Source organism: Sorex fumeus, unplaced genomic scaffold, assembly GCF_029834395.1.
Source record: "Sorex fumeus unplaced genomic scaffold, SorFum_2.1 ptg000081l, whole genome shotgun sequence".
NCBI lineage: Eukaryota > Metazoa > Chordata > Mammalia > Eulipotyphla > Soricidae > Sorex > Sorex fumeus.
In genome coordinates, this window is record NW_026606138.1 from 5,562,711 (window position 1) to 5,586,123 (window position 23,413).

The following is a 23,413-nucleotide window of genomic DNA, read 5'->3' on the forward strand; positions in this document are numbered from 1 at the left end:
AAATTCTCAAAAGCACAGATGCATCTTATGTGGGGAACAGCGTGGGAGCAGGGAGGTTGTGTTGAGAAATGACCTCCTCGGGGTGGGGTCTGCCTTGCTTGCAGTCGCCAAGCACCACAGATTCTGAGCACCACTGCGTGGGGGCCTTCGACAAAACTGAGTTGTCATTATAAGGACTGGAGTGCTGGCTCAAAGGGCTATAGTGCACGTGTTTCATGCAGGATCCCCCGGTTTAATCCCTGGCACCACACAGTCCCCGTAAGCACTGCCAAGTGTGGCACAAAAAAAAAAAAAAAAAGAAAGAAAGAAACAACAAGGAAATTACCAGCATGAAAGACTTTAAGAGGTCAGGAGAATAGTTATCCAATGTAACAGGAAATCTGTAAATTCAGTCTTTGCTTTGGGTCATTTGAGCAGAGAAGTTCCATCTTCTTCTTCTTCTTTTTTTTTTTCTTTTTGGGTCACACCCAGTGATGCTCTGGGGTTACTCCTGGCTCTGCACTAAGGAATTACTCCTGGCGGTGCTTGGGGGACCATATGAGATGCCAGGGAATGAACTCGGGTTGGTCGAGTGCAAGGCAAACGGCCTGCCCACTGTACTATCGCTCCAGCCCCCTAGAGTTCCTTCTTTTTTTGGACTTTACACTTAGTTTCTATAGTTCACTGAATGCTCAACAAAAGAATACTGACAGAAACTCTGGCTGCCCACAGAAACTATCACTTTTTTTGACACTGCATAATTTCTTTTATTTTCTACTAGAAAAGTATTTATAACTGGACTTTGTCTTTTCTTTTTCTTTATCTTGTTTTTGTTTCTGGGGGGCAAACCCAGGCATAGTTAGAGGCTATTCCTGACTCTGTGCTCATGAGTGACCCCTGGTGGTGATGGGGCCCATATGCGGCATGAGGGACAGGATTGAAGTCCGTGGCAGACAAAATAGCACCTTAATCCCAGTACATTCTCCAGCTCATATTTTGCCTTAGAGCCCATATTTTGTCATTTACTACACTATTTTCCATAAATAACATCTTGCTTCTTTATTTTTTTATTTTTTTTTTTTTTTGCTTTTTGGGTCACACCTGGCGATGCACAGGGGTTACTCCTGGCTCTGCACTCAGGAGTTACTCCTGGCAGTGCTCAGGGGACCATATGGGATGCTGGGAATCGAACCTGGGTCAGCTGCATGCAAGGCAAACGCCTTACTTGCTGTGCTATCTCTCCAGCCCCCATTTTGCTTCTTTAAATGAAATAAGTTCAAGTTACTTCTGAATAAAAATGAAATGCTAGAATCAGATTCCAACTTGCATGCTAAGATAAAATGATAATACCAGGACCTTGCTCATAACAACTATGAGCAAGGATGAGTCCCACGTGTCCCTCCTCAGCAAAGCACAAGCACTTAAAATCTGGAACTCATCTATAGGACATAGTATGAATTCCTTTGTCATCAGCCCAGAACTTTCATTTCCATACTTCACTTGCTATGAACAGACCATCCCATACACTTCGTACAATAGCCATGAAAAGCAGCACTTGTCTTTGTCTTAGAGAATTAAGCTTATGTTAAAAAAAAGGGTTTCTTGCCCTGCCACAGAGGCAGGGTGGGATGGGGGGATGGGGGGAGGGATACTGGGATTCGTGGTGGTGGAAAATGAGCACTGGTGGAGGGATGGGTATTTGATCATTGTATAATTGAAACCCAAGCACAAAAATTTGTAAGTCTACAACTGTACCTCATGGTGTTTCACTAATAAAAATTTAAAAAAAAAGGGTTTCTAAAAGAGGAAGCCATATATTTTTTATCAAATTTCCTTCGAGTTATTTCTTGCAGATCATCATGAATTTTGCTCAATTTTCTTTTTCTCCTTGGAAAGAAACTTGCACGCGGAGCTACTCTTCTTAAAAATAATCTTCTTGGGGCAACAGTCTTTTTCCCCACAAAAACACAATTAAGGACGCTGTACCAACTTACTCTTAGTTCCATCCTGTTCGCTGAGTTTAAAATGGGTATAGGCAAGAATGCCAAATAATGTACATAGCATGCCAAGACCCTGGTTAATTGACAGTGGATCCTTAAATAAAACATATCCTCCAAATAAAGTAATGCAGAACTTGAAGTGTCCAAACATGTTATAGCTGAGATTTTTAAGATAAGGAAAATAAAGAGTAACCAGGTAAAACTTTCTCCTTCCCACCTTCCCTCTCTCCCCTGCCCCCAGCCTGGTCTACTGTAGCACTGGGTGATTCTGAGGATATTGTGAGGAATAAGTAAGTTAATATAAGGAAAGCTTCTAGCATATATTGAGCACCATGTTTGTTACATTTAAATTACTCATGATTTGTTAAAAATATTATGCAGAGGGAAAGCACGTTTAAAACATTTTTTTTTTTTCCTGGACGAGGGGCAAACCCAGAGATGGTCAAAGCTTATTCCTGGCTCTGCAGTCAGCAATCACTCCTGGCGGTTCTCAGGGGACCATATAAGATGCTGGGGATCAAACTCAGGTTGGGAACATCTAAGGCAAGTGCCCTACTTGCTGTATTAACTCTCCAGCCCGTAAAGGCATTTTTTAATGTCTTAAAATTTTTGAGCCATCCCTAAGGTAAAGGTAAAGGTAAAGGCCTGAAAGGATCTGCTGTTATCAGGATTAACCACACCTCTACTTTATTGCTATGGATAACTGCTATCAATAACTAAGAAAAAAAAAAAAACCCTAAGAACTGACTGAAAAACATCCATCCCTTTATTCACTCAACAAATAATCATTTAACCCCATTATGCACAGACTGCTAAGGCTGACAAGGAAAAACACTGCTTTTTCTATTCCTTATGAAAATGCAGGAGCTGGCGAGCTCTGCAGGTAAGGTGCTTGCCTTGCACGCTGCTGACTCAGGTTCAATCTCTGGCACCTATAAGATTTCCCAAGCCCCACTAGGAGTGATGCCCGAGCTCAGAACCAGAAGTAAGTCCTGAATATTGCCAGGTGTGGCCCCCCAAGCCCCACCCCTCCCCCCAAAATTCATAAACATCATACAGAAAACTATGCCATTTCCCCAGTTTATACTTCTTTAAGTCTCTATGAACTCCAGTATGCAAGAAAATAGGAAACGATTAAAATAACTCACTCTACTCAATTTAGGCTATACAATTTAGAGCTCTCGAAAAAGGCATATAAGTTATAAAAGGATACGTGACTGGTGAAGTGTTCCCAATGATCCAATAAATCGATAAGTTCACCATGAAAGCTATTACTCCAGAGAGCAGCACCATAAGCTACAAATAAAATAAAAGACTCGTTAAGCGAAACAGCTGAAAGCATTAGGTATTTTTCAACTGAAATATTTAACACTAACCATTACAAACAGCAAGAACGGAGGACAAGAGAACAGAAGGAACAGTGACCAACCGACTCTCAACTTAGGGCAGAGTTGCTTCCTGAGAAGCCGGTGTAAACGGAAGTGCATAAAATAAAATATCTAACTTACCGAACAGCATAGGTTAGCTTTAGCCCACTTTAAACGTGCCCACTAGTCTTAGACTGGCCAAAATCATCTAACACAAAGCCCATTTTATAGTAAAGTGTTTACTGGCTCACACGTGGACTGCAGTTCTGAAGGGGAGAAACATTCTGCAGGCATCAGTCATTCAGACGTGGGACCTAGTGGCTGACTGGAAGACGCAGCTCACTAGCTGCAGCCCAATGTCACTAGCAAGTCTCATACCATATATCACTAGCCCCAAATACAAAGAAATCCAAAATAGTTTCCATTAAATGTGTATCACTCCTGCATCGTCATAAAGTCAAACAAACCAGTTATGTTGGCAGGCATAGGTATTCAGGAATTTAATTCTAGGGATCAGAGATAGCCCAGGAGTTACTGCATTGGCCTTGCGTGATTCTCACCCTTGCTTACTCCCTGCACCCCATCTGGGCCCCTGAGTATCACCAGGAGTGATCGCTGAGCACAGAGTCAGGAGTAAGACCTGAGCACTGCTGGGTGAGGCCTAAATCACCCTCCCACCCCTGCAAAAGGTAAATATGTTTACAAAGCCCAACGAACGGAAAATTCTACAGTATTATCCTGCTTCTGAAGGTAAATTTTCAGTTTCTTTTTTTCTTTTTTTCTTGGGCTAGATCAATAGCATAGCAGGTTGGGCTTTTGCCTTGCATGTGGCCAACCTGAGTAGATCCAGGTTCAATTCTTCTGCCCCTCTCCAAGAGCCCCACAAGCTACTGAAAGTATCCCGCCCACATGGCAAAGCCTGGCAAGCTCCCTGTGAGGTATTTGATATGCCAAAAACAGTAACAAGTCCCACAATGGAGATGTTACTGGGCCTGCTCGAGCAAATCGATGAATAACGAGAGGACAGTGCTACAGTGCTACATTTTTTCTTATCCAACTAGAAAAAAATCATTTTGCTAACAATCTTATTATAAAAGTCATGTATACCTACTGAAGAAAAAAGCAAATGAAATAATAAGGACAAAGAAAAAGAAATATAAAGAACTCTTGTAATCCCAAGCACTATTAATATTATTAAATATGTCCATTATTCACAGGTCTTATTGCTCTATAGCTCAGCCACATCCCTGACCACTCTAATTCATTTCTTTTTTTTGGGGGGGTGGGGAGTCACACCTGGCAGTGCTCAGGGATTATTGCTGGCTCTGTGCTTAGGGACTGTTCCTGGTGGGACTCAGGGGCCATATGGGATTCTGGGGATTGAATTCTGGGTGGCTGTGTACAAGGTTGGTTCCCTGACTGCTGTATAATGTCTCCAACCCCTCTAATTTATTCTTAATCACATCAATGTGCATTCATTGGATCCCCAGGTAATGAAACCAGGCCTTTAGGAACACATAGGTTCTTGTCCTCAGAGTTTGAAAATCATTTGAGAACATAATAAAAATCATAATAAGCACGGGTTAGATTTCAGAGTGCTCATCATTTGCCAAGAATTATTCAACATGCATTATTTACATGAACTCACGGAATCTCTCTGCTACTTCCGGAATTCCCATTGCTTATTCTCACTCTCTTATCTCTGACCACTCTATCGCCACATGTTATACACATTTCATATTTTCTCACATGCAAAACTGAGATGTCCTCAATTCTGTTTTTTGGCGCCACGTCTGGGGGTCAGTCCTGGCAGTTCTCAGGAAACCATGTGGTAATGAGGAACGAACCTGGGGCATCTACATGCAAAGCATACACCCCAACTCTCTATCACTCTGGTCCAAATACTGTTTTTTTACAAGACAAGAAGCACCTTCCCCGCTGTACTCTGTGGCCCTCAATCTGTTGGTGCTCGGGATACCATATGTGATGCTGGGGATTAAGCCTAGATCCAAAGTGTATATTCCTTCGGTTTTGTAGCATTTAATGACTTTTCCTTTACATGGCTTCAAGCTACTGGGACACTCCCACCCCCCACCTCCTTCACCTTCTCTCAGCAACAGGACTGAAGGATGAGGAAAGGCTGCTTCCCGAGCACGCCCATCCCCGCCACAGCACTGACGGCTTTATATATATCTTCAGGTGTCCACACAAAATGACTAGAAAGATTATTAAGAAGTAAATTTAAAGGGGCTGGAGAGATAGCACAGCGGGTAGGGCATTTGCCTTGCATGCGGCCAACCCGGGTTCGATCCCCAGCATCCCATAGGGTCCCCTGAGCACCGCCAGGAGTAACTCCTGAGTGCAGAGCCAGGAGTAACCCCTGTGCATCGCCAGGTGTGACCCAAAAAGAAAAAAAAAAACAGAAAAGTAAATTTAAGATGACCTTTTTAATGTATACAGACTAACAAAAGGAGAAATACAGCCTTAGATGAAATTTTGCCCTTGAGCAAATCTCCTAGCAGCATGAGATCTTTATCTCAGAAGACCTTCCCTGGAAGGAAGGGCTTTCACATGTTGACTGTACTACCTCACCTATGTGTAATTGCTATCTCCAATTCATGGTTCTCCATAACTGGGTGTGAGAGTGGGTTGGGGGAGAAGGAATATGGGCAGTGAGCGAGACTGGAAGGAGGCAGAGGAAGTCCAGATTAGAATAAATGGCAATTGATCACCAACCACCCTGGCAGTTTTCTCTTCCTTCTATCCACAGCTATCGGCCATGGGGGTGGGAAAACACAGCCTGACCACTGGACGCACGTGGCGGAAGCACGCACTTATCATGTGAGCGCACAGAGATCCATGAAATTATATTCACCAAAAAGGTAAAGGTGATCAATTACGATGGCAGGATTCCAGAGAAATAAAATTTTGCTTTCTTTATATTTCCATTTATGTTCAAAATCTATGCAATGAGCAGGTATTGATTTGGTATTAAAGCAAAACCAAAATTGGCCAGAGCAACAGTATAGCAATTTGGGCACTTGCCTTGCATGCAGTGGGCCCAGGGTTTTTTTTTTGCTTTTTGGGTCACACCCAGCAATGCTCAGGGGCTACTCCTGACTCTGCATTCAGGAATTACTCCTGGCAGTGCTTGGGGGACCATACGGGACGCCAGGGATTGAACCCAGATCAGCCGCATGCAAGGCAAAGGCCCTACCTTCTGTACTATCGCTCCGGCCCTGGGCCCAGGTTTGATTCCCAGCACCTCAAAAGGTTCCTGAACCCTCTGGAACTGATTCCTGAGCAGAGACCTAGGAATAAACTTTGAGTGCCAACAGGCATGGCTCCAAAATTAAAAAAATATATATATGTTTATAACAAAACAAAACAAATAACCCTATATTTGTATTGTAAGAGAAAAGAGAAAAATAAAATGCCTCAGGGTAGGAGAGCTAGCTCAATGTGCGAAGTACAAATTTTGTATGCTCAGGTTTGGTCCCCTAGCACAGCTGAGAGTAATCTGTAAAGGCAAAAATTCAGAAGGAACTCTCAGAACTACTGGGTGTGGCCCCCAAACCAAAATAAACACATGAAATTCATTGATGGTTAGAGTTACATGTGGACTATTGCTTAGGTAGTCAGAATAGTAACCAGGAGTCAGAAGACCTGTCCATAGTCCAGTTTTGTGAATCACTAGCTGTCCAATCCTAGGCAGTCCCTGAATCTTTATGAGATTTGGCTTTCTCATCTAAAAGGGAACCCTTACTTTGCCTTCCTTAAGGAGTGATCATGAAGATGACATGTAAGAGCAGATATGAGCAGCACTCTGAAAACACAAATACATTAACAGTGGATTATCATAATCTTGTCTCTTCAACACCAAAAGATCAGAACTTACCAGAGCAGACACTGACCAGGGACCAAAGAGTCCTCCTTCTCCAAAGACCGGCTCAAAAAAGGGCACAGCGACCAGCAACATGGCAGAAGACATCGGAGCCTGGTAGTACAGCAGCTGCATGGAGTTCACTTGCAATTCATGCTGCTTCGCTCCGACCCACTAAAATGAGACAAAAGGAGTGAGGCGGAAGCAAAGGTAATACATGAAAGATGCATCTCTCAGCCTAAACATGGGAACGTGATGCAGAGTGAGAAAAGGGAGTATCTACTTATCCTGGAAGTATCTACTTATCCTCAATGACCAATGGTATTAAAGTATCCTTCAAGCTCCTTGGAGGAAAGGGGCTTTGCAAGTTCAATTTCCAATCACCTACTTTCTTCTCGTCTACTTTTTATAAAAAAAAGAAAGCAAAAAAGAGAAAAAACAAGCAAACCTTCTCTCCTCCTAGTCCTCCTCCAAAAGCCACGGCCTATGGGGACCCACAAGCCTCAGATCTTAGAACAGGAAGGCAGGAGTGGAAACCTAAGCACTGTGTGGGAACAGAGATGCAGTGTCAGTTGTCTTTTTTTGTTTTTTTCCAGGACTACACCCTACAGTACTTGGGGGAACCTGTGGTGCAGGGGATCAAACTCAAGTCTCTTGAAAACAAAGTATGTGCCCTAATGTCTTTGAGCCATCTTCTCAGTCTTAGTCTTAAAATACTGCCCCGGCCCCCACCAAAAAAAAAAAAAAAGAGAGAGAGAGAGAGAGAGATTGGGGGGCAAAGCAGACTAGTTGGAGATTGAAAGAAAAAAAAAATCCCAATAGTTGCCAAAATGGATGACGAGAAAGGGGTATGAAATCCTTCAACTTACTTTAGAAAACTCAAATAAATGGTAGAAGAAATTTTCCACTTTGTGGAAAGTGAATTTCCCCTCTATACACTTCAGTGAATCAGATGACCACAAATCCTCACAATAATCAAGCATTCAGTAGGACCAACACCGCAAATCCCACCAACTCTCAAAATATCTTACAAATCAGAAAAAAGGGCCCTGACAGAAAGTCTGAGTGGACTGTTTGACTGTGGCGTGGCAAGACGCTAGGCTTTTGAATAACTGCTCCTATATAATTCTTTTCCCGGTAGGTCCAGGTATCCTGTTACATGAACTCCAGAGCTATAGAAATTCACGAAGGCAAAAATGAAGAACAAGCTCCTGAGATGAGAGGCTCCGGTGAATACGAAGGACAAAGAATCGATTCTTCTCTGCCTTCCACTCCGCACCTTTCCAGCTAGCTGCCAGCCACAGAATCGCCTGGAATGTTGGTAACTGCCAGGACCCCCATTTTCTTGGGTGTTGTCTCCTGGCTCCTGCCCAGCTGTCTGCTACTGAAACTGCTCTCCTGGGGGCTGGAGCGATAGTACAGTGGACAAGGCACTTGCCTTGCACAAGGCCAACACGAGTTTGATCCCCAGCATCCCATACGGTTCCCCGAGTGATTCCTGACTGCAGAACCAGGAGTAACCCCTGAGCATCATCAGGAGCGGTCCCCACACACAAAACAAACAAACAAAGAAACTGCTTTCCCAACAGCATGTCACCTCCATTAGCCACAGGCAGTGATTCCCCTCAGAGCTGAGTGCTCATCCCAAACACTTCTCCCATACACTTCTGGTTCCAACAGCTTCCTCTTCCTCCTCCTCCCTTTCAGAGTAGATTTCTGGCTGTCTCCTGTCCCCCAGCCTTCTACCAGCCTCTGACACAGACAGCTCTGACCTCCTTCCTGGGGCCTCCGGAGTCTCCTTAATTGAGCATTTACTAGCTGGCTTCATGTCAGCAACAGCAGGATGTTGAGCAACAAGCTTATGATTTCCTTCTTCTTCCAATTAGCTCCTCTGTGTCACTCCGGCATCCTTAGTGATACAGTCTCCTCCCAACGTCCAGCTTCTGCCTCTCCTCACACTCAGGCAAGTTGGACCAACTCTTGCTCTGAAAGATCTCTGGAAAATCATTTCTCTTCTCCAGAAACAGAAAAACAAAACAATTTCATTTTCATTACCACTGCCCTTGTTCAGAGCCTCCGTGTCTTCAGCAGAAACCTCCAAGAGGTTCCTGCAGCTCTACCTGTCCCCACCCCTTCCCTCTGGCCACCAATGTTTCTAGGACACAGTTCAGGTACATTTCCTTGGCATGGCCTTCAACACTCTGCTGTCTGGGCTCACCCACAAGGCTCCATCCTTCCAGGCAGTCACTATAGTTCGGCCTCACCAAAGAAACAAGTTCTCCTAACGTGCTTCATACTTCCACACACACAGCTCCCCGATGGCTAAGCAAGTGCTGCATCCTTCAGCTCATGCTGTCCGCTCTTCCAAAGTCTCCCTCACCAACCCTCTTTCGGAGTGGCCACTCCCCCCACAGTAGTCCCCAGAGCTTTGCTTACACCCTCTACACTTCCTCTGATGAGCTGTCTACACTGCTGCATTGCAGCTGCCTTTCATCTTTGTATCCTCACAGCAGATCCTAAAGCAGAAGAAAAGACTGTCGAATGAAAGTGTCAGCCCTTCCTGCTCAACAGTTGAGCACTCAACTTTTAACTTGTCCGAACACTTCTGCAGGATCGAAGATAACCCAGAGGCCGGGAGGACCGCTGAAAAGGCTCAGAGTGCTGCTGGGAGTGATACCCCCACCAAACTACGCGCAGGCTTGTGAGAAGCACCAGGTGTGCGCCGCGCCCCTCCTCCCCCGAAGAAAAGTAACTTAGAAATTATACCTGGGTGTAATGGGGAAATAGAACTTTCTTCAAAATAATTGAAGGCGGAGAGATGACTCACTCGTGTGAGCACATGCTTTGGAGGCCTCGGCTGGATTCCTGGCACAGCAGGGTCCCCTGGATGGAGAGTCCCTGAGCATCTCAGGGAATGGCCTCCAAACTAGCAAAGACGGGGCTGGAGAGATAGGACTGTGGGTAGGGTGCGTGCCTTTTCAACAGGCCGCCTGGGTTCAAGTGCCAGCACCAAAGATGGTCCCTCGAGCCCTGCAGGAGTGATCCCCAATTGCTGAACCAAGGAAGACCTGAGCACCACCAGGTGTGGTTCCCCCCAAAACAGACACACACTAGTAAAAACTTTGGTGAGCAAAAACATGAGCATTTCAGAAGGCTGGGGCGACAGTGTAGCAAGTTGGGCACTTGCTGACTCAGGTTTATCCACAGCACCCCACAGGGTACCTCAAGCCTGATCCCTGAGCAGTCAAGTGTGCCTTCCGCAGGTCCACTCTTGAAAAAAAGCAACCAAAGAAAAGTTGGTTCATATGCTAGTCTACAGTCATTCCTTGGATCAATTCCATCTCAAGTATTTAGCTGAGGACTACACAATCCTTTGCTACTAATCGAGACTTGTGTGAACAAAGGTGGACATACTGGTGTGGGCAATGAGCACTGTGAAGTGAAATATGTATGCGGAAATTCTCAGAATCAACCAATAATTCTTTTTCTATATCAGAACAAAAAATCCTGAACAAACAGTTCACTTAACAATTTGAATTCACTAAAGTATAACTAAATGCCTTTTAATTATTTTCAGTTAAGGGTCACACGTGGTGGTGCTCGGGGCTTACTCCTGGCTCTGCAGTCTGAGATCCCTCCTGCCTGGGGCTTACGAACCAAACGTGGTGCTGGGAATCAAACCTCGGTCCGCTGCATGCAAGGCCAAGTGTTCTACCCAATGTGTCCTATCTCATCAGTCCCTAAACCTTTTTAAAGGACCAATTTAAAAAAAAATAAAGAACCAATTTTTCTCTGGTACAGTCTTCTCTGGTTCTCTCTCTCTCTCTGTCTTTCTCTCTCCCCCCCCCCCCCCGTCAAAGGCAGAATATCTAAGAGCGAAGTGACAAAATTGACTGTTTTTTTTTTTTTATCCTTTCATGCCACTGGTCCCTGCTTTAAAATGCCTCTCCGAGTAAGAGGAAATGTGTCTGTCACAGAGGCAGGGGGAGTGTAGGGGTGGGGGTAGCGAGAGGGACACTGGGAACATTGGTGGTAGAGAATGGGCACTGGTGGAGGGATGGGTACTCGAACATTGTTCGCCTGAAATGTAATCATGAAAATTTGTAAGTCTGTAATTGTATCTCATGGTGATTCACTAAAATAAGAAAAAAAAAATTGAGACTTGCCCCCCCAAAAAGACCAAAAACATAGATATGCATAGGTATGCATCATACATATCTATATATATGTATGTTTATTTTAGAGTATATCATGCTTGAAACTTTCCCTAGAATATATAAGGGAAAAAAATCAAATATATTTAATCTTGAATAAATATTTCATTGTGTCATTAAAAAAAAGCCTCTCTGTCATTAAAAGTGTACTCACTCTCTGTCATTAAAAGTGTACTCAGTTCAGATCCGTCCCCCCACCTCCCATAATGTCCCTGAAGTGATCAGAACTAAAAAACTTAAGTTGCACAAGTTGTATTACTGAACTCCTAACACTCATTACAAGAATGACTTCATTTATAACCAGAGGATGTTTGTGAAAAAAGTAAAACTAGTCACACATTCTTGACTGTGTTTCCCCATAGACACACCCAGCGTTTCCAGGGCAAGGTTTGCAGTATAGAGAAAATACTATTTCACTGTACCCGAATGGAAGTTATTTTCTCCCCCACTATACAAGAAACAAAAACCTTATTTGTTCCTTACTGGTAATGAAGTGAACCCATGAACAAACTTTGAATGAATGCCTATTATAAGCAAGGTACTGTGGTAGTACAAGTGGAACACCACTGCTATAAAGTAGCACTATAGATAGACTATTACTAGAAGCTACCCAGTAAGTTGTAACACAGCTTATTTTTAAGCAGATTTATGGGTCTGGACATTTTCTTTCCTGTTCAACTTTTGGGAAGAGTATATACTCCCTTGCATTAATATTATAATTACAGAGCAAATAAAAATATGACAAGTGAACTCAGTCCTCAGGTGAAAAGCATCAGTCTTACTATTCATTTTGGAGAGATTTCCCAGGAAATACTAAAATGTAACCCCAAACTCAGACTATCACGCATGGGTATTATACACTTACAAACAGGAAGGAAGGTATTTGGTGAGCATCATACACCAAAGTTTCTCTGTCTCCTTTCTTTTCTTCACCTTGAGTCAGACAAGTTATGCAATTACGCTTTCTTCCCAACAGCCTATTGTCTCTATACTGTATTTTCTAAACCTTGGGATACAGCTTCAAAATTTACGAAATCTGCTAAAAAGGCACATAAGAAAAAAAAAGATTACCAACCACTTGATAAAGAGATGTAACTAAAACACCAAGAGCAGCAAACACCATTCCAAGGAAATTAAACTTCACATCGTAATAAGAATTTAGGATTACACCTAAGGTTATAGGAATCTGTAAAGAAAAAGAGTAAATGTTGTTCAGATTAAATCATAAGACAGACTTAATAATTCCTTTCATGGTGTTAAACACGGGTTAATCATCAAAGCATCGCTGGGAAACAACAACGAGCATAAAATGTTTTTCCACTTGAAAATCCTGTTAATCTTATTTGCTCAAAGTGAAATATAATTCTATATGTTCACATTTAATCCAATTAAAAATCTAGTTAAAATGAATTCATGTTCATTTTGCATGTGCATATAGAATTTAAAATTATAGAAGAAATATATATATACACACACAATCCTAGCGTTAAGATTTTTAAACATTGCAAGCTCAATATTGAGTGCAAATATTATTTTAATCCATCTCTTTTCAATGGAAAGATACAGAAATCTCTGCTAAACATGTCCCGGCAGACATAATGAGATATTTCTGTTCTGTGTTCCACCTTTACGGCTTTCAGGATTTAATCCCCCCTGGGGGAGGAGAAAGGCTTTTCAAGCTGGAGCTTTTGCAGACCTTCAGATCCAACTGAAACGGCACCAGCCCAACACAGACTTCTTGTCTTACCGACCCCAGCGCTTACTTAAGGAATCCCACCGAACAGTTAGCTAAAATCCACAAACACTCTCTCCTTGGCCAAGGGCCCAGAGTGACAAGATCCGTTTGGTCCCGCCTCCCCCAGACTAAAGTCCGCTCGCTCACAGATGAGTCACTCGTGGGTCCCAGGAGCCGGGAGAGCGCGGGGCGCGAGGTGGAAGCATTCGAATTTCCCGGGGAAGGGGGTGGCGGCGCGCCGGCCCCGCAGGACTCACCAGCGTGAGCTGTATCTTCGTGGAGAAGGTCTTCTTGTAGAAGAGGGTCTGGATGCCGATGATGACCGGCGTGGTCATGGCCTTGGCCAGCTGGTAGGTGCCGATGGTGTTGTTCTGCAGAGAGAGGTTGGTGAAAACCACGAAGCCGCAGAAGCTGAGCGCCAGCAGCAGCAGCCTGGAAGGGGGCAGGCTCTTGGGGGCGAAGATGTCCAGCTTCTGGCAGACGTACAAGCCCAGCCAGGTGACCACGAAGTGCACCAGGGTCAGGCTCATGTTGGGGAAGCCGTGGTGCACGTAGATCCATTTGTTGAGGAACACGATGCAGATGGACACCAGCAGGTTGAGCAGGAGTCCCGCGGCGATGCGCCCGTTGCTCCGCACGCGCTCGGCCAGCGACTCCATCGGTCCTCGCGGCGGCTCCCGGGGCAGCCCGGGCCCTGCGGCCGCCGCGCCGTACTGGCAGCTCGGGGCTTCACCCTCGAGTGTGGGGTGGGGGTGGGCGTGTACCCTGCGGGGCTCGCGCGAGCCGCAGGCTCCGCCGCGCACACGCGCCGCCGCCTCCGCCGCCCGGGCAGCGCGCGACGACGCGGCGGCTCCCGCGCGCCCCGCCCCGCCGCGGTCACGTGATGGGGCAGCCGGCGCTTCCGCCCGAGCAGGGGGCGGGGCGGGGCGGGGCGGTGGCCGCCTTGCGCAGGCGCGTTGAGCTCCGGGTCCTCAGGGGCTGTTTTCCTGCGCCGCTAGCCTTAGCCTTAGCCTTGGTCTAGTCCTTAACGCGGCAGGGGGTTCTTGGTGATGGACATTTCCAGCTGGTCCTGCCCTTGCGTTGATTGCACGTACTGGCCGGTTGACCTCCGGCGTGTGAGGTGGGATGCGCAGACTGTGGGGTTTGCTCTCCAGCGAGAGTTGGGTAAAAAGCATTGCTCCTTGAAGGTCTGTTTTATTTATTTTTTAAATTTTATTTGATTTTTATAAAGTAGTTCACAATATTTGATGACACTGAATATTCAAACACCAATCCCAACACCATTACACCTTCCCACCACCATAATTGGGATGTTTCCATCCCGAACCCCAATCGCTGCCCCAAAGCAAAACCGAAATATTTTGTATTGTTTGTTACGAATAAATCACCGAAAATGCTTCCCCAAAAGTTTCCTTAGAGGAAAGTGTGTGAAGATTGTTGTATTTCAGGAAGGCCTGTTTTAAAGCACTTTATGTTTCCAAATCCAAACTTAACAGAAAAGTAGGCAGTGCAGCGGACCCCCCATACTCATTATGGCTAGTATGGCTTGAACTATTGCTGACATGCTCTAACATACTTTGCTATTCTGCTGAAATGTTCTAACACACTTTGCTATTTGTATGTTTGTCGCAGGGGTGACTCCTGACTCTGCACTTAGGAATTACTCCTAGTGGGGTTTGGGGACCATATGGGATGCCAGGCATTGAACCCGTGTGGGCTGTGTGCAAGGCAAGAGCCCTACTGCTTATCACGCCAGCTCAATTACTGTTCAGAGAGTCCTTATTCCCTAAGGAGTCTGATGGTTCTAATTTTCTCTTTGACGGAAAATGATCATCTCTAAGCATCTGCTTTTTATTAGGCACTTGGGGATATAATGGCAAGTAAAATCAGACCAGATGATCTCTTTTCTGTAGAAGATGAAGAGAAGACTGGTTCTTCTTCTTTTTTTAAATTTTCATTTAGAAATAGAAAACACCTTGGAAGAGAAAAAGGAAAAGCACAAAATATATAGGGAATTTTTGCTCCGTGAACTTCTCAAAGTCTCATTTCTTCACCAGTCCCCAAGAGGAAAAACATTCTTCTGTTAAGGTATTCTGCCACCAACAATGTTGTTATTAAAGAGGTATGGATCAATTTTACCAAAAAAAGCCAATAAATCCCATTACAGAAAATCCAATTGCTCTTGCTCTGGCAATCTTCTGGAATTCTTTTTTTTTTAGGGGGGGTCGGGGACAGGGAGGCCACACACAGTGGTGCTCAACTCTGGCTCTGCAGGAATTACTCCAGGCAGTGCTCAGGGGACCATATATGGAATGGTAGGGATCGAACCTGGTTTTGGCACGTGAAGACAAATGCCCCACTCACTTCCTATCACACTGGCCCCTCTTCTGGAATTCTTCACAGACTGCCATCTTGGCTCAACAAACTGCATTTCCTGATCCATGATGCCTGTTACCAAACCAGGACTCATTGCACAACTAGGTCTATTTTTTAAGTCATTATAATTAGAACCATTAGAATATTCTGAAATGACAAAATATGGTCTTAGGAATATGTAAGAGAACCTGACCAAAACTCCTTAAGTACAACCAAACACTTTTGCAAAACTTGTTTTTATTTCTCTTGAGTAAATATGTAAGTGAAATTTCTGGGTGACTTCATAAGTCCAAACTTTCTCAAAAGTATTAATCACTTAATCACACTTAACTTCCCATTAGTCGTCGATTTGCTCGAGCAGGCGCCAGTAACGTCTCCATTTGTCCCTGTCGCATGCTAGTGTAGCCCAATGGCATCTCTTCGCTCCGGGAACATGAAGGGCCTCAAACCGATCGTTCATGATCTTGACGAAGAAGTCTGACCATCTGGTAGGTGGGCGGCCACACGGTCTTTTGACATCCCGTGGAATCCAATCAGTAACAGCTCTAGTCCAACGGTCGTCTTTAAATCTCATTACGTGACCAGCCCATCTGATTTTCGACACCTTGGCAAATGAGACAGCGTCCCTGATCCTTGATCGTCAATGGATATCAGAACTCCGGATTCGTTCTCTCATTTGAGTGAAACGTGATATTCCAAGCATAGCTCTTTCTATTCTTCTTTGGGAGACCTGAATAGCGTTCTCATCTTGTTTGCGTAGGGCCCAGGTCTCTGAGGCATATGTTAATGCAGGAAGAACAGTGGAATCAAAGAGATGTGCCCGGAGCCGGAGGTTCTTCGTCCTCTTAGCTATTTCTTCGACGTTCTTGAAGGCGTTCCAAGCCGCTCTCTTTCTCCTGCGCAGCTCGGGTGCCAGGTCATTTGTCATGTTGACCTCTCGACCTAGGTACACATAGCTGTTGCATTCGGAGATGGTCGTTCCATTGAGAGTGAATGGGGCGTCAGGAACAAGGCTGTTTCTCATAAACATTGTCTTCTTAAGATTCAGCTGTAGTCCTACCTTTCCACACTCACGGTCAAAGTCGGCCAGCATTTGTGCTGCTTGGCTGATGTTTGGTGTTATTAAAACAATGTCATCAGCAAAGCGGAGGTGGTGTAGTTGCCGACCATCTATCTTCACTCCCATTCCTTCCCATTCCAGTCATCGCATGATGTTCTTGAGGGTGGCACTGAAGAGTTTCGGTGAAATGGTATCACCCTGCCGCACCCCTCTCTTGACATCAACGATCACTTCTTTGTAGAATGGTGAGATCCTGGTAGTGAATCCGCAATACAGCTCACGAAGGATCCTGATGTATTGGGCTTGAATGCCCTGATTGGCTAGGGCTTCAGTGACCGCTTCCGTCTCAACAGAATCAAAGGCCTTCTTTAAATCAATGAACGTTAAACAGAGCGGCATCTTGAACTCCCGAGAAACCTCAATGAGCTTGGTTATCGTGTGGATATGGTCGATGGTGCTGAATCCTTTGCGGAACCCGGCTTGCTCGCATGGTTGTCCTTCATCTAGTGTTCTGCCAATCCTATTTAGGATGACTCGAGTGAACAACTTGTAGATGACAGACAATAGGCAGATCGGGCGATAGTTGCCAATGTCATGGATGTCTCCCTTCTTGAAGAGTAGTACGGTCCTGCTGGTTTTCCACTGAGACGGAACCTTGCATTCAGACAGGTAGCGAGTGAAGAGCCGAGCCAGTGTATTGATGAGTACTGACGGCAGGTTCTTCAGGTGTTCGGGTCTGACCTTGTCTGGGCCAGGTGCTGTTTGTTTCTTTACCGACGAAATGGCGTGTCGGATTTCGGAAGGGAGAACGTTGGGAACGACATATCCATCCTGTGGAATTTGGTATGTCGGCAAGTGGACATGGCTATCGAAGAGATTTGAGTAGAAGTCATGGATAATCTTCTCCATTGCCATTCTGGAGGATGTGATGGATCCATCAGGACGTCAGAGGGCAGTCATCTTGGTCTTATAGTTGGCGAAGGACAGGCGGGCGTTACGAATACTTTTCCCGGCTTCTGCCGCATCTACCAGTACTTCTGCTCTTCTCTCTTTGAGGTCTTCCTTGATCGCATCTCTGCACTGCTTTGCGAGCTCGGACGTTAGCTTGCGGTTGCCTGAGGCATGCGCCAAACCACGCTGGCGAATTAGCTCAAGAGTTTTCGAAGATAATTTCAAAGGCGATTTTTTGTGGCTATCTCTCTCTTGGCGTTCCTTGCACATTCATGGAGGTGCTGAACCAGTCGATCGTATTCCTCGTCAATGTTGTCAACAATGGCATCTTCCCATGTTGCCGCAATAGTACCAAAGAGTTCCCAGTTGGTGGTCATTCTGGGAGTTCTCTTTTTGAACTTTGCAGCCCTTTCTCCCCGCTCTGTGAAGTAGAATTTTGCACGAAGGAGACAGTGGTCCAATCCCGTTAGAAATTTTGGGACAACAGCGACATCGGTCAGGCAAAACCGTCGATTGAATATGATGTGGTCTATTTCGTTGTGGAATCGTCCACCGGGAGACTCCCATGTCCATCGTTTAGATTCTGCCTTCTGGAACTGTGAGTTACCATGAATGGTCTTGGTCGACACGATGAACTCAGACAGTCTCTCACCCTGTTCGTTCCATTCTAGGCCATGGGTCCCGATGTGAAGTTCTTCAGCTGATCTTCTCGGTCCTATCTTGGCATTAAAATCACCCACAATGATCTTGTAGAAGGTGTGGTCTTCTTTATAGAACTTCTCTAGCTCCATGTAGAACTTCTCGATTTCTCTTTCATCATAATGAGATGTTGGTGCGTAGACAACGAAGATAGAAACTGCAGGCAGTGAGCCACATCTATTCAAATGTAAACGTCTGATTCTGGTTGTTAGGCATTCGAATGAATCAATGCTCTTGGCCAAGTTTGTGTTGACAAGGACACCGACGCCTCCAACACCTCTTTTATCGCATGTTCCGAGGAACAATTCTTCTCCAGTATCGAAAACGGCATGGTGAGATTTGTGCCTTCTTGTCTCGGTCAGACCAATGATGTCGTACTTGATCATTCGCGCTTGTACCATCAGGTCCTCGATGGATGTATCTGATGCTAGCGTACGTGCATTGAAAGTACAGACGATCATTTTTGTCTTCCTTCGTTGCCACAACGAAGGAAGACAAAAATGATCGTCTCAAAAGTATTATTTTATATTAATGCCCAGCTGGAGACGTTACTGGGCCCGCTCGAACAAATCGATGATCAACGGGAGGGCCTTTACTTACTTACTTACTTAATGCCCAGCATTTTATTAGTTATTACCATAATACTCAAAAATGTTTATAGTTATTCTATTTTTTTAATCCCCTCTGTCCTCTCTGTTGTTGATGTTACCATATTAGAGATGGGGTGAGGGCCACATCAGATTGTAGTCTTTGACAGTAGGCCGTGGTCTCACTGAGGCGTACTCTCCTTTAGTTGTGCTGCTCAGCGAGGAGGTTGTAGGGGCTTGCTGAAGTTGCTGCGCTGTAGTTGATGCCCAGTAGGGGGCGCTCGTAGTGGCTCTGCTGTTAGCACAGTATTTTTTTGTTGTGAATCTCAACAAGACTCACACATCATTTTGTGATGCTCACACACACCAGGATGAACTGCAGCCAGAAATCACAGAGCACCAGGGATCAAGACAGTTGTGCACCCAGGCCCAAGGCGGGGTGGGGGGGGACTCCAGGGATTTGGATTTGAATTCATGTGACAATGTGACAAGGTTGATGTTCTAAGCCATTCTCCCAGCTCATTCTGATTTTAACTTGCTTTCCTCATTGACTTGAGCAGTTTTTTTCTTTTTGGGTGACACCCGGCAATGCACAGGGGTTCCTCCTGGCTTTTTACCCAGGAATTACTCCTGGCGGTGCTCAGGGGACCATATGGGATGCTGGAAATTCAACCCAGGTCAGCCGCATGAAAGGCAAACCCTAACCGCTCCAGCCCTGACTTGAGTAGTTAAAACAAATAAAAGATTTGTTTTGCGTTTTGTGGGGGGCTGGAGCAATAGCACAGCGGTAGGGCGTTTGCCCTGCACTCAGCCAACATGGCCGACCCAAGTTCGATTCCTCCGCCCCTCTCGGAGAGCCCGGCAAGCTACCAAGAGGATCTCGCCCGCACAGCAGAGCCTGGCAAGCTCCCCGTGACGTATTCGATATGCCAAACACAGTGACAACAAAGTCTCCAATGGAGACGTTACTGGGCCCGCTCAAGCAAATCGACGAACAACGGGAGGGTCTATTCACTATTCACTTTGTGGGGGACACAACCAGTGATGCTCAGGAATTACTCCTTGGGTCTGCATTCAGGAACTACTTCTGGTGGTGCTCAGCGGACCATATGGGATGCCAAGGATCAGACCCAGGTCGGCGGCTTGCAAGGCAAATGCTCTTCCTGCTGGACTAACGCTCTCGTCCTGACTTGAGTACTTTTTTGTTTTGGGGCTACACCTGGTGATGCTCAGGGGTTACTTCCTGGCTCTGTACTCAGCAATTACTCCTGGCATGTTCAGGGAACCATATGAACCCATCCGCTGGGAAGCAAACCCAGGTTGGCTATGTGCAAGGTGAGGGCCTTACCCCACCTACTATCTTCCCTGCCCCAATTTTTTATTTTTGGCCTTCTAAGAGGTGCTCTGGAGGCGTGGGTGTACCTGCTTGGATGATTCTCAGCTATGGAAGTCAGCCTCATGCAAGGCATGTGCCTATATCTTCAAGCCCGTACATCAGTTCTGCTCTGTGCTCAGGAGACCTGATGTGCTAGGATACAGCTATAGCATCCTTCATGCAGAGCATGTACTTGACCTTTTTTTTTCATTTTTTATTTATTTTTTTTGTAGGAGTACTGCTATTTATTCAGCCACTGATTAAGGTAAAAGGTAAATAGCCACTGATTAGCTGATTGAATTGTGCATGAACTCCACCTTACTTTTTTCCCCATTTTTTATAATCTTATTTATTGAATCACCGTGAGAGCAGTTACAAAGCTTTTGGGTCTAAGTCTCGGTCATACAATGAAACACCCTTCACCAGTGCCCATTCTCCACCACCAAAAACCCCAGTATACCCCCATCCCACACCCTCCCCCTACCTGTGGGGCAGATGATTTCCACATTACTCTCTCTCTACTTTGATCACATTCACTATTTCGACACCAAACCCACCATTATTTGAGATTTTACCCCAACATTCAAATCTGCTGAAAAGGCAACAATAGACAATTTGTGTTCTATTGCTGGTTATGAATATCATATGATGTTGTGTGGCTGCAGTAGGGCCATGTGGTTTTGAAATTCCGAAATTTTAACTTAAATCTGGAGGGATTTCTGCCAAAAGCCACTGGGTTTAGAGATCTGTTCCTGAGTCTCTGGGATCATGGCCGTTGAGCAGCTTGATGAGGAGCCAGAGAGGCTGTTTGTGGGCGATGACTTGGGGTCTCGTTGGAGTGGGGAGGACAGGCCCGGCTCCCCCACCTCCCCCCCCCATCCCATGAGGCCCAACAAGTTTCATCACTGCGGGTCCAAGCCTGACTGTCCAATGGCCTCTGGAGGATGACAGCCACCAAGTCGCCAAGAGGGAGCAGGCGGAGGGATAGCACCCATTCCCCCCTGGGGTGGCCCGGCGACAGTAACCTACTGCGGGGTCTGCCAAAAGCCGCTGGGTTTCGAGATTTGTTTCTGAGTCTCTGGGATCAAGGCCGTTGAGCAGCTTGATGAGGAGCCAGAGAGGCCGTTCGTGGGCGATGACTTGGGGTCTCGTTGGGGTGGGGGGCACAGGACTGGCTCCACTCCCATCCCATGAGGCCCTGCGTGTCTTGTCATTGGGGGCCCAAACCTGACTGTCCAGTGGCCTCTGAAGGATGGCAGCCACTGGGCCGCCGGGGGAAACAGGCTGCGGGGGGAAACAGGCCAACCCTATTCCCATCTGGGTTGGTCCAGCATCGGTAACCTACTGCAGGGACCGGACGCATTTCTGCCAAAAGACGCTGGTTTTCGAGATTTGTTTCTGAGTCTCTGGGATCATGGCCACTAAAGCAGTTCAATCAGGAACCAGAGAGGCCATGCCTCCAATTATATAGCTGAGCAGGAGGTGGTTTGTGGGTGTGTTTCCCACATACCTAACTTTTGGCTGTTTACTTTCTTGGTAAACTTTACCCCAAGTTTTTGGGGTCTGGTCAAAGGCGCAGCAGCAATTTTGGGGTATCTGGATGTCTGAAGGCGCCATCAGGCTGCTGATGCCCTTGCCTCACAGGTACAGATTGACCTGCTGGCGGCACCATACCCCCTTGTACTCGACCTTTAAGCTCTCTCTGGCTCACTTTTTCATTCATGGATTTTTATGATCATGTTTTGGTCTTTTACCCACTTTCCTTTTTTTTCTTTTTTTTGTTTGAGGACCACACCCAGTGGTGCACAGGGTTTATTCCTGGTTCTGCACCCAGGATCACTCCTGGTGATGCTCTGAGGACCATGTGGCGTGCCAGAGATTGAAAAGGGTCGACTGCATGCAAGCAAGTGACGTATAGATGCTATACTATCACTCCACTCACCACCCATTTTTTTTTTCTTTTTAAAATCTGGCATGTTTGTCTTTGTGCCCCAGGAATCAATTTTTGGCCTTACAAGGCATGTGCTCTGCCACAGTCCTACCCAGGCCTAGCCTTTATTATTGAGTTCAAAGAGCTTAACAATTCCGAATAAGGGGTTTTTAATGACTAGATGTAATTTTCAAGTATTTTCTCCCAGTCTGTGACCTTTTTGTTACTGTTGTCCAAGAGCTGCTTTGGGGCCTGCCCCATTCTGGTACTGGGAGAGGAAAGGGGCATGTGATACTGGGGGGGTCAAATCCAGTAAATGCTGTCACTAGAGCTACACCCTTACTCTTCATGAAGTCTTTATTTTTCCCACTCTGTTTTTGTAAAGTTGTTCACAATAATTTATTACATTCTGGGGCTGGAGTGATAGCACAGCGGGTAGGGCATTTGCCTTGCATGCGGCCGACCCGGGTTTCATTCCCAGCATCCCATATGGTTCCCCAAGCACCGCCAGGAGTAATTCTTGAGTGCAAAGCCAGGAGTAACCCCTGTGCATCGCTGGGTATGACCCAAAAAGAAAAAAAAATTATCACATTCAGTATTCCAACACCAATCCTGCCACCCTTACACCTTCCCACCACCATTATATCGAATTTTCCCACCACCCAAAAGCAGGTCCTAAATTATTTTGTATTGCTTGTTATGAATCCGCTAAAAATGATCCAGAAAATTTTCCTCAGAGGAAAGTGTGTGAAGATTGTTGTATCACACTCTGGAGCCATTAAGAACTTGTATAAGAGATTACTAACATGTCACAGGCTGAGCCTTGTTTTTATTTTTGCTTTTTGGGTCACACCCGGCGATGCACAGGGGTTACTCCTGGCTCTGTACTCAGGAATTTCTCCTGGTGGTGCTCAGGGGACCATATGGGATGCTGGGATTTGAACCCAGGTTGGCCGCGTGCAAGGCAAACGCCCTACTCACTGTGCTGTCACTCCAGCCTCAGCTAATATTTTCTTAATCAAGATTGGTTGCCTTCTACTTTACATCCCATCCAATGTGGTGTGCTACTCCTGGTACATCAAGGGTGTAACGTATGAGATGTCTCGCAACCGCCAATGTGGCTGTGCACTCCAGGAACTATAAAATTTTAAATAGGATGATACAGCTGGAGTTATGTTTTTAATTGGATAGTGACTTTGGAGTCCAGATCCATCATGCAGCGTGCTGCTCTCTTCCGAGATTTGTGAATCTCTGGAT

The 23,413-nt window shown here is 45.7% G+C and overlaps 1 protein-coding gene across 1 annotated transcript; it reads right to left on the reverse strand.

Annotated features, from left to right (window-relative positions):
- Positions 1-1,897: 1,897 nt before the first annotated feature.
- SLC35E3 (solute carrier family 35 member E3) lies at positions 1,898-13,858 on the reverse strand. Its single transcript, XM_056130779.1, has 5 exons — positions 13,436-13,858; positions 12,519-12,629; positions 7,245-7,403; positions 3,193-3,275; positions 1,898-2,137 (listed from the first exon to the last, which is right to left on the reverse strand). Exons 1-5 carry the CDS (start codon positions 13,835-13,837, stop codon positions 1,951-1,953), a joined length of 942 nt encoding a protein of 313 aa, XP_055986754.1. The 5' UTR covers positions 13,838-13,858; the 3' UTR covers positions 1,898-1,950.
- Between the last annotated feature and the right edge of the window lie 9,555 nt (positions 13,859-23,413).